General features: G+C 36.6%; 1 protein-coding gene across 2 annotated transcripts in view; it reads left to right on the forward strand.

Moving 5' to 3' along the window:
• The window catches only part of LOC126382405 (uncharacterized), a 71278-nt gene that overhangs the window by 22651 nt on the left and 31617 nt on the right, over nucleotides 1–17010 (forward strand). The window contains exon 1 of one of the 2 annotated variants that reach the window (XM_050032261.1): nucleotides 14748–14786. The exons of the other annotated variant lie outside the window; for it this stretch is intronic. Coding sequence (XP_049888218.1) covers nucleotides 14750–14786 — 37 coding nt within the window. The 5' untranslated portion in view covers nucleotides 14748–14749. Of the gene's footprint in view, nucleotides 1–14747; nucleotides 14787–17010 lie in introns of those variants that run through there. 2 annotated transcript variants of the gene reach the window in all.

Consider the following 17010-nt stretch of genomic DNA (forward strand, 5'->3'; position numbering starts at 1 on the left):
CGCAAGATGAACTAAATACCCACACCTCACCGAGCTTTCTGTTAGACCAACGTGAGCCGTATCGCCGTCTATACACGGTCGAGCCAACTGTATTGTGAAAACTGCACTTAAGATAAATTAATAAAGTCCGGTCCCGCCGTGAACAAAGGACAAACAAAACAAAAGACGGACATAGACAAAGTACAAAGATCCAAAAATAAAAGCGGTTCCACAGCACACCTCCGCGCTTTTAGTATTCCGGTCTTTCCAAGACATGTCGTACATAAATTATCAAGTCAAACGGATTACCGGAGCGGTATTGATTTCAATGGCAAATTCTGTATCCGTTTGTGGACGTTCCAGAATAGTGGGGCATTTCGTATGCAATCAACGCACTCCTAGACTAAGACAAGACAGTGTAAACTTGTCTCGGAAGACAATTTTATTCCCAAAACTATAGTCTGAGGCTTCGTGTCAGTTGTGGTTGTGAGATCAATGATTGACCTCATCAACCCGGGTGTCAGGGTTACTACTGAGCTTCCAAAGTCCCCTGACAAAGCTGATGTAACGACTACATACTTAATTAAGTAAACACTGTTAGTAACAACTGCACATAACTAAAGAACTCAAACTCCAGCGCTCGTTTTTTTACCCCGACACAAAGATGTACAATTGGGTACTTTCCTAGGTTAAAGATAAATTATGAAATTCTGATTACTAAATAAAAACAGATCTAAAACTGACGAAAAACATTTTCTTTTTTCTATTTAACTTATTTATGCATAATAATCACGAAAAACGAAATAATAAGTCCGACATTTTATCACTAACTACCTTATATACATAACAACTATAACTGTACATTTGTTACTAATATTATTTCTCTTTCATATGGGTAATACCCGAAATAAATATATTTTTATCACGTTTTCCCATGACGTCATTGTGTGTTTTTTCATACAAATTCCATAGTAATTTCGTGTTAAGACGTTTAGTAAAAAGTAACTGATTTGACTAGTTGGAAAGTAGCCTAAATTATATACACTATCCCACAAAGGAATCTGACTGAAAGGTAAGCATTCTGTAGAATAGAAGCTATAGCTTATATTATTGTAAGCACTTTGAGACTAGCTTCGGGACTTGGACCCTCATTTTAGATGCAAGAGCAATACCGAGTATCAACACATTGGTGCATTGCAAGTCCCTGTAAAGGTGCAATCAGCTGTTTGAAAAACTTGCAAACTATAATATACAACTTTGCTGTAGTATGCTTATTCCCTTAATAATAATAACTTAAGTAAGCACTATGCAGTGCCACGCTTCAAATTAATAAATTCTTTTTCAATTTGAATACATTATTATCAATTTTTCATTGTCTTTAATTACCTATACTTCTGGTGGCCCACCATCAGTTCATAATTTGCCCGAGTGGCCCCTAGTCTTAATAAGTCTGTGCATCCATGACTTAAATACATTATACATACTTAAACTCACGCCTATTTCCGGGGTAAGCAGAATTCGATGCTGACATACTTTAGCTTCCTCCACACTAGTTTCTTTGCATGCCAGTTCAGAGTAGATTGTACTAAACTTTTTCTAAGGGCATCCCCAATTTGGTCAGTGTACGTCTTTCTAGGGTTCCTTGTACCAAATCTATCTTATCAACTTTCAAACCTACCTCCGCCATAATTTAAATCACGTGAGAAATCCACGTTTTTATCAAACTCCTTTATTGTATGCATTCAGCTGCTATTCATCAAGCACGATCCGAAAAATCCAAGAAGACCAAAAAGAGCTTACATGGAACAGATTAAAGACAAGGCGAACGTCGGGTCTTATAAGGAGGCGAAGGAATTGGTCTTTGATAGATAAGAATGGAGAATGCTACACCGACAAGAGCGTGGCTCTAAAATTAGTGATGAGTTCTACTCGTAATTAGCGTCCACTGATGTGAGTTTGTGTACGCGTTTGTATGCATATATCTTTTTGTATATAGTATCAGCTCTCAACAAGTCTGGAATTGATTCAGTAGCACGCTCGCATGTATTCCGCACTCGGATCATCCGAATACACCGGATAAGCCTGGCTTTGCATGCGTTACGTTATTCATTCAATGTACCACACGGGAAATTGTAACCTCTGCCTTATTTTACAAGTCTTGTGTCCGCTGTCACGTTGGTGTAACAGAAAACTCGGTGAGGTGTGCGTCCTTAGTTCATCTTACGATGGACGTACCTCTGTCTACCCCAATTGCGATATAGTCGTGAGCTTGTGTTATGTTATTTGTTCGTTAGTGCCGTATTACTTTTTAATAAGCACAAAATTCAAGGTTCAGCTCATTTCTTGTAAAAATTTCGAGTGTCAGACAGCAGATCGAAAAATAAATTTAAATTAAGAACCTCGATTTCTTATTCTTCATTTGATTTAAAAACAAAATCAAGCCAGTCGTTACCGCGGCTCCGTGTCTTTTGTTGAGACACAAAGTACGAGTTCAATTGTTCAACGAGTAGAATAAATAGCGACTCAATACTGTAGAGTGCTGTGGAAAAAGAAAAACGTAGCTGTTGGCGATCTGTAGTATCAAACGGGTTCCATATTGATAAGGCCCGTATGTACATACGCCGTACTAACGGACATAGTACAAAAAAATAACAGTATGTACACAACATACGTACAAGCAGACCTAGGCATCCAGCCCAGGCTCGGATACCTCATATAAAAATCTCGTAATGTACGCCTTACGCGTAAGTGCATACGGTCACGAGTACTAATATGTATAACACTTTGAAACGATGTCACATTAACTTTTTTGACAAATTAAACCGTAAGTCTCATTGAATGTCAAATAATGATAGTGCGACAGGGTTCTAAAGTGGGTACATAATATTGCTCATAACTGTACGTTGATGTTTAGATTATAAAGCATACTTCATAAATGACCAATTTATTCCGTTAAAAAAGCAAAAGTCAAACTCCTATTCTTTGGCTTGTTAAAAGGAATTTCTTTCGTGCAATTCTCAATTAAAAGTATTGCATAATGACCAGTTCACATTGCAATTAACCTGTGGAAGGCTGCAATTGAGACTTTAGTGCGCTCACTTAACCCTCAATCACGTGAAAAATGACTTTATATTTGTGGCACGGTGCATTAGAGAAACTTTGTTATTTTTGCTGCATTGCATTGCAGAATATAACATAGATAAGATATACAGGATGGCCCAAAGGTTCACGTTCAAAATTAAAAATTAGATAGAGGGGCTCATTGGCTACCAGAAACACCCCCATAAATTTTTAGCGATTATTTATGGTTTAGGAGATATGACCCAGTTTGTACCTTTTCCAAGATTTTCTACCTTACTTCAGAAATCATTATTTTGTCGCTATTTCTTTCTTAATAAACAGAAATTAATAAAATATCCTATTTTTTGGCTGTTGGTTAATTAAATGTTGAATTGTTAAATACTGTATTGAAATAAATAGAGATTAAAAAAAACCTAAATGTACTTTTTATAGCTGCTGGTTTTCCGAAAAGTAAATGAATAAATAAAAACAAGCAGCTTAATTCGGTATATGCTTTCCATTCGCGCCCAATTCACCACAGACACATAGCTAAGTATACAACAAGTATACACTGTTAGAGACATCGTAACGAAAACTTTGAGGGCTGATTCAGACTTGATGATTCTGAGTTGATGTCAAGTGGAATTTTCCGTCGCAAAATTCATGTTTTTATTGTATTTTCAATTCTATACTTTTGCGATTGAAAATTCCACTTGATATTAACTCAGAATAATGAGCAGAATCATCCCTCTCAGTATTCATTGTATTCAGATGCTATTTACACCCCGTACAAGTACATACAGGTAGCCATACGAGTCCATATGGGTGTTAGTGACACACCGTAACGAATACTGAGGGGTATGATTCAGAGCGCGATTCAGAGTGGATTTCAAAGTAAAATTTCGTGTCGGAATTTTCATGATAGTGTTTCTTTTTTAATTATTTTTAGTTACTTTTGCGACGGATAATTCCACTTGATATCAACTCAGAATCTGGGTCTGAATCATCGCTCAAAGCTTTCGTTACGATGTCACTAACACCCCGTATGTATGTAGTGTAGTACCTATATACACAGTATGCCCGTACTTATGTTCCGTTAGTATCGACTGCACGCGAATCGCTCATAATAATATTGTGCATATAGCACCATATTCCGCTGCATATACAGTTCATGAACATGTTACTGATGGAACTGAATATCCACGCCCACGACGTTTAATGTTTTCGTATCGAGTGATGGATAGCTTTAGGTACTTATAGGTAATTGAATATAGGTTTGTTTGTTAGCAAAGTTTTCGTACAATATTTGCCGGTTGAGTATAATTATAGTAAATATTATCCTCTTTGTCTTGGTTTTTTAAATATGTATAACTTTTACATATAGATACGGCCTCCGTGGTCTAGTGGTTGAGCGTTGTGCTCCCGATCCCGAGGTTCCGGGTTCGAATCTCGGTGGGGACAAATCACAAAAATCACTTTGTGTTCCCTTGTTTGGTTAGCACCTGATTGTCCAAAAAATAAGATGATCCATGCTTCGGAAGTCACGTTAAGCCGTTGGTCCCGGTAACTACTTACTGATGTAAACAAGTAGTCGTTACATGAGCCATGTCAGGGGCCTTTGGCGGCTCAATAATAACCCTAACACCAGGGTTTATGAGGTTGGTAATCCACTTCACAACCCACATGATAGAAGAGAAAGATATAGATATACTTTGATACAGGATTTTTGCTGGTTTTGTATCTTCATGTCATATTTCATCTACATCTATTCAGCAATTTAAGCGTGAAAAGGTAACAGACAAACACACAGAATAACTTTTGCATTTATAATATTAGTGCGGTTGACATGTCCTTGCATGTTCCAAATTCGAAACAAAAATAAAACAAAAAGGTAAAAAAACGCAATTTCAAATTTAATAGTCCTAATTACAGTGAGTAAGTAACCACATTTGAAAACCACGGAGATATCAAATTTCTTTTATCACTTTCCGAAATTTAATCCGCTTCTTTTTGAAAAAAAAAACAACCTTCTATTCTAGAGATTAAGCCACAAAATACGTAAGTAGGACAGAACAGTAGTCACGGTGTCTACCATGAGTCAGTTCGTGCACTTTACTTGTACAATACACTAGCTGGCAACATTAAGGGTACGGTCACGAGCATTAATATGTATACACTTTGGTACCATATCACATTAAATTTTTTGAAAAATTTAACTGTAAGTCTCACAAAATGTCAAATAAAAATATAGGCAATTACGTATAAATATTTTCTAAAGTAAATATCCATCTTTGGACTCTGAATAAAAAGTGGCTGCAAGTCATCCTTTGATCACAGCACTGGCATGGACTAGTTTATCTATTTATATCGTATGTCTTATAGATCTTCTGTTCTGCGGCGCGTGAATCCAATTTAGTGCCACTTCATTGAGCTAATCCTGGGAACTGTGTTCGTGCGATTTGGTATCTTATCAGAATATAATAGAGGCATCCACCTTTTTTAATAAAATAATAATTATCTATTTAGTATACAGGGTGCTAGTGACATCGTAACGAGTACTACTTACGGGAACGATTCAGATATTGATTCTGAGTTGATATCAAGTTAAATTTTCCGTCGAAAAATTCATGATACTTTTGTGTACATACAGGTAATCATACAAGTAAGTATGGGTGTTATCACTAAAACCGTCACGAATACTGAGAGGAATGATCACACCATAATTCTGAGTTGATATCAAATGGAATCTCCTGTCGGAAAATTCGTTATTTTGTGTTTTTTTAAATTATTTTCAGTTCCATACTTTTGTGACGGGAAATTCTACCTGCTATCAACTCAGAATCATGGTCTGAATCATCCCTCAAAGTTTTCGTTACGATGTCACTAACACTCTGTATACTTTGATTGGCCGAAAGTGCACAAACAACTCAATGCAACCGCTGTGTATGTGTAGAATAAAGAAAGCGTAACATAACCGGTTTAAACGTACTTAAACCATTATACGTCTTTTACTAGTACCAAACGGGTACTTAATTTAGCTGCGAGTACGCACTTGACTATATCCATAGATTTAAGTATGGTTATATCCATAACAAACGACCGAATAAACTCACGCCCGTGATCTCTGAAGGGGTGGACACAGGCAACGTTTGAACCGAGATATCTTCCCTCAACCCTGTTATCTTAAATTTTGGACCGGGTGAGTGCCTTCAGCGCTCCCCGTTTGTCCGTCCAAGTAGTTAATGCTATTTGCGACAAATCTACAATAAGTCACATGAAAAAAACATGGATTATGGTGTAGACCGACCTTTCGAACCCTAGGATCAGAGTAATTATTGAACTGCCAAAGACCCTGACATGGCTCGTGTAAAAACATGGTTACTTCAGCAAATAACAGCCATAACATACCCACTTAAAAGTTGTTAGAACTAAATCAAGACTGAATTTACTTGAACTTTTAGCATTAAGCTAAAAACATAGAGTTCATAATAGTTTAAGCATTAAAGTTATAATTTACAGCTACTTAGCGCCTGCACCTTATGTAAACGAGTCTTCTGGCGCAGATAAGAGGTTAATAAACTTAGAGGTCGGTACCTACTGGTTGGGAAGGAGAGTTTCTGAGGAGGTAATTATGTTGATTCCTCTTCACAACCACGATTGTAAGCTTTGTATAACAGGTAAAAAAAAATGTCCGGACACCTGCACGCAAGCGCTCAATATAATTCGCGCGGCGCGCGGCGCGGTTGTCATGCAGACCCGGCAGGAGAGTGAAAAAGGCCACATTGAAGCAATTCATAAAAAATGCTAATGCTATGTGACATTTGTTTGCATTGTCACATGATGTGGCCATTTTATCCCCCTGTTCTGTTATGACTCCCTGTTGATATTTTTATTTTACGTTACTTATTGTAAGTTTGCCTCAGATGGTATTAACTACTTTTCCGGACAAATGGAGAGCGCTGAGGGCTTTCACCCGGATCCACTGTTGATCAAATGCGTCACTTCTACCAATAATACTTACTTGCCCAGTAAAACTTGTTACTTTTTTCTCAACAAAACCCTAACAAGATAGGACAAAAAAAGTCCGCAACAAACATAAAATAACCAACTCCGCTTATAAAGGTCAAGGTCGACATAAGCGCTAAATAAACGTAAACAGAAGTCACTTATCTCGAGGGTCCTTAGAACGTGACGGTCCGGACCGTATGGGCGTTCGGAAGTCCGGATTACTCGTGTGGAACACATACCCTAATGGAGACACCCACAGATTATCTTAAACGGTGCCAACTATAGATAGTTGCTTAAGTTATATAATATTATGTATGAGTCATATCCTTCCTAGGATTTCGTATCTAAAGTGGTATTATATCGTCATTTGATTATTTTCTGCTCTACCTACGCCATTAGAAATTGAAGTCGTGAGCGTATTATGTATTGTATTTAGAATAGAATATAAATTATTGATTTAAAAAGGATACCTCAACACACGCAATAACAAGAAGATGACAATCACTACACAGTATAAAACAAAGTCGCTTTTTTATATAGGGACACTATATCCCTATGTACGCTTAAATCTTTGATGTACGTATTTTGATGCGGTTTTTTTAAATACTTATATAGAGTGATTCAAGAGGAAGGTTTATATTATGTATAATAACATCCATCAAAATAAATAGTGGAGTAATACTGTTATTTTTGAGGTTTTTAATGCGATGTCGTAAATAATTTCATTTTTTCCTCAGCATTGCACCCGAGCGAAGCCGGGGCGGATCGCTAGTAATACAAATAAAAATGTACTTTATTGCACAAGTTTTATTGGACGAAAGATACCTACAGAAATAATAATAATTTAATTATGGTATTTCTTTTGAAAAAATATAACTTAAGCTCACGTTCATTATATTCCTAAATGTGTTGGATCCATCGCAAGATAAACTAAGTACCATCACTGTAGATGACTAGCCTATTAGGTGGAGCTGTCTTCAATACTCACCTCATCGAGCTTTCTGTTACACCAACGTGATAGGTGGTGAGCCGTATCGCCGTCTACAATGGTCGAACCAACTTTGTTAGTGAATACTGTATTTAAGATAAATGAATAACTCATTCAAATTCAAAAACTTTTTTTATTCACAGTAAGTAGGTAAATTACCTAATTACACTTTGAATTGTCAATTTTTACTTAGCAAACGTCTCATCCGTCTAAAACTCCATTCTCACAATTGGGTAGTTTCTTAGGTCAAAAACAAAAAACCTTTTCTCTATTGTAACTTATTTATGTAACCGATTTATGAATTTTCATGAATTTTAATAAAAAAAATATAATAATAAGTGCGATATTTCGGTACGTTTTTCTATGAAATCTCAGATTGCTTTTATACATACTATAGGTACAATTTTCAAAGTAATTTCGTGTTTTGACGTTTAGTTAAAAGTAACTGATTTGACTAGTTGGAAACAACCCTTTTCATAAAATGGCAATAAAAAATAAAAAATAGATTTTATAGTCAAAATTCTCATAAGGTGTTGGTGGACGACTTGAATAAAAGGGCCTCACTTAGCACAGCCCACGGCTTAATAAATAAATAAACATATCATCTAATGATAAGTGACGATTCGTCCTACGGTAACAGGTTAAAAAAGAATTACAATTTGACATTTGCTCCTATAATGTTAGTGCGCAATGTGAACAAAATAGGTATGCTTAATAGCAATATTGCTTTATTACATGAACTACTTCAATGTGACCTTTTTAAGCTCGCAGAAGAAGTTCTTTACCAGAGTATGACATTGACATTGGGAACAGCGTTCCCGCTCACCCTTACAAAAACCGTGCCGGTCCGGTGACTGGGGTGTCTATACCCGGACGCCGGACACGGACGTCCGGCGATCTACTCGTGTGGAACATACGCATTCCGATACGGTCGTTTACCGTTCGCCGACAGTTTTTGGGGGAAGGTGAGAGTTTTAGCCCCTGTTTATTGTTTTAAAATAAATTGTATCGTATTTGTGCCGAGTGTATTCTTTATTTGTAAGGTTTTTTTTTTCAAATTAAAATCTTTTTATTTGTAAAAAAATATGTCATCGTCATAATAAATCACAATAAAATAATTGAACAATTGAAAAAGAGTAATGAATTATTATTTTTTGAGATGTAAGTATTTTTGATTTTTTTAGCAAGCGCATTTATTTCGAAAATACGATTTTATTTTGACAGACCATTAGTATTTCGAAATTAGAATCAATTTAAATCTTAAGCCAAAGATTAAAATTAAAAACAAATAATAATAAATAGTCAAATTGTAGTAAGCGGACCCTGTGAAAACGGAATAATGCTAGGGAGATGATGATAATGAAATAGTCAAATTATTAATATAAATAACTATACATTTTATGCCTTAAGAACACGGGAGTAAGTTTGTGAATGAATGACATTCGTTGATATTAATCGTCCCCTTATTTAAACACGCCATAATAACACAGTTTTAATCTACTTTAATGTCTCTTCTGGTATTATTCTTCTCATTATTTAATTCTATCTGTTCCCTCCTTTACGAATGAAAGAATCATTGACCGGATGAAACGCGACACCAATAAATATCAATTATTAAGGAAGTCATGATTATTTGTAATTCAATGACTCAGTATACGATCAGAAGTTGGTTTTATGGTCTTTATTTTTTTTATTTGGTTATTTTATTCAAAGCCGTGGTAGCCCAGTTCTCACTTGGGGTCGCAGGTTTGAATTCAGCGTAGGCCTAAACCAATAATTGTCGAACTTGTTTTCGAATTCATGTTTGGGTCATAAATGATCTTCACGTGCTCAGCGGTGAAGGAAAACATCGAGAGGATACCCATATTCCCGAGAAATGCATTGTCGGACGTATGTGACCTGTATTGGGCTGGTTTTCTCTTCGCGGGTTGGAAGTTCAGACAGGCAGTCGCTTCTGTAAAAAACCGTACTTGTCAAATCTTCAGGTTAGGTTAGGAATGCTATACTATTAGGTTATTTTATTGAGGAGCTCGGTGGCGCAGCAGTAAACGCGCTCGGTCTGCGATTGTTGAAGTTAAGCAACTTTCGCAAAGGCCGGTCATAGGATGGGTGACCACAAAAAAAGTTATCATCTCGAGCTCCTCCGTGCTTCGGAAGGCACGTTAAGCCGTTGGTCCCGGCTGCATTAGCAGTCGTTAATAATCACCAATCCGCACTGGGCCTCCCTATTCATCTATAGGGAAGGCCCGTGCCCCAGCAGTGGGGACGTTAATGGGTTGATGATGATGATTCATGAGCCAATATTAAGATGTTATAAGTGCCTGTAATTGTGTTGTAAAATAATGTAAATTATATATTGATGTAAAAGTTTATACTTACTTCAAAATTATCTGAATCCGTGATACCTCTGTTCGGAGAATGAATGACTTACATATTGCTCTAATGTAATCTGTCGCGGGCTCGAATCCCGGTTTGGGTTTGAAACCACTGATTTCGACTTTGCGAGTTGGAATTCATATTTGGATCATAGATAATTGATATCATGTGGTTTCCAGGATTTAAGCCCGGTTAACGGCAATAGTCAAATAGTAGGTAGGTGTGCTATTAGTAGTAGTGGTTAAATTGGTCGGTGTGCTGCGGAACGGAAGGCGATTGGGGCAACCACCGTTCTACACGCCCTATCTATGGAGTAATGAAGGCGATTACTCCACCGACAAGAGCGCAGCTCTTAAATAAAGAGAGAGAATGGCAATACGCTCGCCTCTATTACATGGGACTTAAAACATAGTTGGCGTGGAGTGGTGTATATACTATACACATTTGCATACCCCTTCGGGGATACAGGCGTGATGCTTTGCATCGTCTTATTCAATGGCCAGTGAGGAATCAAGTTGAAAATTACGTCATGATATTGATTCATAAAATCTTTGGCAATAAGTTCAGAAATTCACAGACAGTCTTCGCACAGATATTCTTAGACAATCAAGGCAATAATAGTAATTGTTACCTTTAATTAATATCTGATATTAATTTATTACTCAATCTTAAATGATTGAGTGATCGCTATCTTGAATGGGCAAAGCTACTCGTGGCTCTGCGTACCCCATTAGGGGCTAAGATCATTATCCCTTATCCCACTCTAAGTGGGGTTGGTACTGTAGCAGAGTACAAACTCTGCACATACTGGCCTTTTGTTCTGACCATCATCATTTTAAATTACGAAATTCTCATTCCATTCCATTCGCGTTTCCTTTCATTTTACTCACTTTTGACTCACTGCATCCCCGACCTTCATTAAAACAACAAGTATATTATACTGTTTAGGGCCGTGCCCTCTTATTCCTAAGTCTTGATTCTTTTGTGAAGTGTGTATATTGTGAACTATGTATATTCCTATCCTGTTTGTGAAGTGTTTTTAATAAACTGTATATATTGCTGCTTGCTGTTGCTTCTACTTTATCATCGTCATCACCAATCATATCCCTACTCTGCCGGCACGTCGGGATACCATATCCTCACCACCCAGCGTGCCGCAGTACAATGTATTCTCTTGCATGGATTTCTATCAGACATCATCTCAATACTCACACTTTTCACACACGTATCCTTCTTCACACAATCCATCCACACTTTCTTGGGTCTAGTAAGGTAAGTGCGTGTGGGTCCTTAGTTTATTTGTATACTCCTCAATAAATAATAAACAGCCTATATACGTCCCACTGCTGGGCACAGGCCTCACCTCAATCAACCGGAGGAGGTATGGAGCATACTTCACCACGCTGCTCCAATGCGGGTTGGTGGAGGTGTTTTTACGGCTAATAGCCGGGACCAACGGCTTAACGTGCCCTCCGAAGCACGGAATCATCTTGATTTTTCGGACAATCAGGTGATTCAAGCCTGAAAAGTCCTTGCCAAACAAAGGACAGTCTCACAAAGTGATTTCGACAATGTATACTCCTTATTGCTTTTAAATATAAAGGAAACTTACACATAATTTTACCCCACATAAAGCGAGCTTATCCCTAATTGGGATTTCTTCCAGCTTCTCCTTATTGTCGTTTTTAAACAAACAATAAAAATATTATTTTGTAAGACTGGTGCCTAAACTAGATACAAAAATATCTGTAACTGACTGACTGACATACCGTAGAGGTGCACTAAGAAAGGAATTCCCGAAATTCCCACGGGAACGGGAATTATCGGGAAAATCCTTTTGTATGAAAAATCTAAACCACTTAAGTTAGACGCTTGAAATTTGGCATTCAGGTACCTTAGTAAACTTAAAGCTTAGTTGCAACAGGATATTGCAAAATTCCCACGGGAACGGGAGTTAGCAGGAAAAATCATTTGTATGAAAATATCTAAACCGCGTAAGATACGAGTAGATGTTTTCAATCTAGCATGCATGCAAACCTTAGTATATATAAAGTTTAGTTACGGCTGTATTTTGAAAAATGGAAGTTAGCGGGAAAATAATGTTATATCAAAAAAATATAAACTGCATAAGTTAGATGCTTGAAATTTGACATGCACTCACACACACACAAAGATCTCTATTTTATAACACGCCACGCGGACGAAGTCGCGGGCAAAAGCTAGTTATGTAGATGTCAACAATATAAAAATCCCCGGGAAGAAATTAATAACTCTTGCAAGAAAACATTAGTCACAGAATAACAAATTCACGCAACAATGCCAAACCGGCAGTCACGTAGAATTAACAGGATTATTATCAGAAGCGACAATGCAAATTAACGTTTCCAATATGGATATTCGTCGGTTTGCGATATCACCGGAAGGAACAACCAAGCGGATCACGTTTGAAGACCCTAAGTTGAATACATTTAGTACGTGAAGCACGGGTCTTCGTGTTACGAAAGATGTTTTGCTATTTCAAGTGCGTGAGTGAATATTGATTTGTTGACGTGCTAGTTGATAAATCCGTTCAAAACGTGTCGCTCTGCTGTCGCGCCGCTGCCACACTGTACAGTCATGAGCAATATCATGTAGCCACTTTAGAACCCTGTCGCACCATCATATTTGACATTTAATGAGACTTACGGTTTAAATTGTCAAAAAAGTTAATGTGACATGGTTTCAACGTGTACATATTAGTACTCGTGACGGTACTCACACTGCTCTTCATCATCATCATCTCCCTAGCATTATCTCGATTTTAACAGCGTCCGCTTACCTAACCTGAAGATTTGATAGGTCCGGTTTTTTACAGAAGCGACTGCCTATCTGACTTTTCAACTCGCAAAGGGAAAACCAGCCCAATACAAGTTAAGTCACATACCATAGAAAATGCATTCCTCGGGAATGTGGGTCTCACTCACTCTGCTCTTGTGCTGCTAATTTTAAATCATCATCATCAGTCCATTAACGTCCCCACTGCTGGGACACGGGCCTTCCCTATGGATGGATAGGGAGATAATAGACAATAGATATAGATAGATATATGTATATGGATATAGTTAATTTTACATACTATCTTTATAATCACGTCGATAAATGAGGAATTAATTTAAAGGCGCGTTTATATTCCAGAAATATTATGTAGATACAGGGGCTGCAAATTTTCTTTGATGACTTGTTGCTCTGCCCAACTTATTAGGCATTACGGGCGCGAGTTTATGTATGTACTTGTGTCTGTATGTATTGTGTAGTTATATAATATTGAGGTATAGGAGCTCGGTGGCGCAGCGGTAAACGCGCTCGGTCTGCGATTGTTGAAGTTAAGCAACTTACGCAAAAGCCGGTCATAGGATGGGTGACCACAAAAAAAAAGTTTTCGGCTCGGCGGCTTCTCCTTGCTTCGGAAGGCACGTTAAGCCGTTGGTCCTGGCTGCATTAGCAGTCGTTAATAACCATCAATCCGCACTGGGCCCGCGTGATGGTTTAAGGCCCGATCTCCCTACTCGTATCCATCCATAGGGAAGGCCCGTGCCCCTGCAGTGGGGACGTTAATGGGCTGATGATGATGATGATAACATTGAGGGTGTATTCTCTGTCTTCTATCGTTTTTGTAGTTACACTGACATTAATAATAATAAAAATTATGTCAAGGCACTGACCTCTCCTAATCGACTGAAGGGGATACGGTACATAAACCACCATGCAGCTCGACTATGCATTGGTGAAAATGAGGTAAGTTATCACTAAATTAATTGAAGGTATCTCAAGAAAAAGCCTTAACAAAAAAGTTTTACGCTTTTCAAACTTACCAGCCGTATCTAGTGAAGTATTAGAATAAATTAACCAATAACTACACAATACCGAGTGCTTCCGATATGGTCTGTTGGTGCCGGACGCCAGTTGCTCGTCGGTTAGTTACCGAGTCGGGTTCGAACCCCACACACGTTGGGAAGCGGTTTTAACTTCCTAACTTGTAGCGCGTATTACTTTACGCTGGCAGTTTCGAAACGGAATTTCGAACGCGTAGTTTTTTTAAACGAAAATCCATATTCTGTTTTTGAATTAATCAACTGTGAATTTTGAATAGTGTGTTTGATTTTAAATTGAAAATAGAATAGAACATTTTAAATGTAAATTGTTCCATAACATTTTGTGAGGTTAGGGTTTATGAATTATGTGACTTGTGGAATAATTCTTTAAGACAAAGTGTACTTAATCTAGTTTTTTGAATGAAATACAATATAGTGTTTGTATAGTGAACTGTTTAGTGTACCTGGATTGCTATTTGGACTGATAATGTTGTGGTTATTGAAGCTGTCGATTGTGTTGCAATGTAAGTAAATAAATGCTAAAAAGTTGCTAAATAAAACCACAGGCAATAAAAGGGCAGTCCCTAGCTGAAAAATAAAAGCACAAACTTCATAACTAGTAATCTGTGGCTTCTTTATCATACTTAGGTACGTGGATTATTATTGATTACCAAGTGGTATTGCAAAACAAGTCCAAATTGGTACAAAATAAAAGATAAGATCTAGATTATAGCGCATTACCTACTTACGGCGGCCACTTTGACACTAAAATGTTCACTTATCACAATAGTCCTGACAGGCAAATGACGAACCATAAATTGCTTTCAATAGAGACATTCTAAAGCTGTTTGGTAGTACACTCCAAAATAAGTTACTATTTTAACACCGGTACAAATAAATGTGGTATTAAAATGTATAAAATATTAAATTAATATAAATAAATATAATCTCGCCGATAAGAAAGCTACCGTTGGCGAATTTAATTTATAAATGTACGTATTTTAATTTCAAACATTGGACTTTATTAAAGTAAATACCTACTTATATTCTTTTTAGAAATAAAAATAACATTTTTTCATCTCATACTTACATGCCGTAAAAAGTAAACATCTGAATATCGTTTAAACTAATCTTTGTACTTACGACTTTCTCATAAAATATCTCAAAAACTGTTTGGGGAAAAATTACAAAAAAAAGAATAGTGTAATAATCAATGATCGGAATAGGTAGTGCAATTTAGGGTCAACGACCTCAAACATTATATTAGTGTGGATACGCCCGGCGGGATTGCGGGATTGCGGGATTTCGGATATTTTCTATCTATACTGGTATTATAAAAGAAAACAATTATTTCATAAGTAATATATTTTAAATGTTTATCATTTCTAAAGTGAAAAGTATGGAAGAAATAAAAAACATTGGTCCTTTAAATATTTTTTTATTATTGTAAGTGTAAGCATTCAATTACGAATAAAAGTGTTCATACAATGTAGACAACAAGTTAAAATAATAATTTGTTAATTAACAACATAATCAGAGAAATACCATTAGAAAACATAGCATCACGCCTGTAACCCCGAAGGGGTAGGCAGAAGTATAAAATACCCACTCCTCGCCAGCTATGTTTGAGTCGCATATAGGGGGCGAGCCTATTGCCATTTATCGGGCACCAATTATGAGCACATGATAATCATAATGAAATTTAACATTGTTGATTAATATTTAATTTAACCTTTGCATTAAATAAAAACAGTAGTTATCGTAATTTATTTCAATTCGACAGAAAACGAACGAACGAACGATTGAATTAAAAAGTTTGTTTCCTTCAATCGTCATCCTCATTCTCACTATCAATTTCTTCAACATTTGAAATGGCATTTTCGTTTTCTGTGGAATTGAAATAAATTACGATAATCTTTTCCATATTTGCCAACTTTAATCTATTTCTTTTAACATTTAATATCCATTTATATGTCGAAAACGTCCGTTCAACTTCTACTGATGTCAGCGGGGCAAATTTCCAAATTTCCAAATAAAGTTTGCATCGAACTGTTTGTACTTTTAAAAGTAAATTACGATGGCCTCTTAATTTTTCGTAGACTATAATATATATTTATCATTCAAAATATCTTTAAAAAAACAACCTAACTATGAGCCAAATATTATTCAAATCCTATTAGCTTTTTTCTTTGTGGAGAGACCTTTAAGCATTTTAATATCCTAATCTTATTTAAAACTTTACAAGTCTTCATAGCTAAGTATTTTAAAAAAGGGCTCGGGATCAAACCTTGTTGCCTTTTATATTTTTAATACTCTTAAGTACTATTTTGAAACAATAGAGACAAATCAAGAGAACTTAAATATGATTCAAGTATAAAACCAATATCAACGAAGTAACATTGATAGACTAAAACTATTTCTAATTATAATTTTCTACGTTACAATCAAACAAAACCTTACACATTTAAATATGAATGTTAGTACTTACCGATTTTCACCCAAAAATGGTCCTTTTCATAAACAAATCCAATTCAGTCACGCAAAAATCAGAAGTCCGGTATACAAGAGCCAAATTATCACAAATGCAGAGGTTCGTCAGTCCATAAAACAAGCCAAGATGTCGTCAAGATAACCAAATAAGTAACTCGAACTCACAACGTATGCACTCAATGAACCGAAGAACAGGAGTGAACAAACACCGCCGTATCACCTCATCATCCCTTTTGCAAAAAAGAGACAGAAATATGG

Source organism: Pectinophora gossypiella, chromosome 4 (assembly GCF_024362695.1).
Source record: "Pectinophora gossypiella chromosome 4, ilPecGoss1.1, whole genome shotgun sequence".
Taxonomy (NCBI): Eukaryota; Metazoa; Arthropoda; class Insecta; order Lepidoptera; family Gelechiidae; genus Pectinophora; species Pectinophora gossypiella.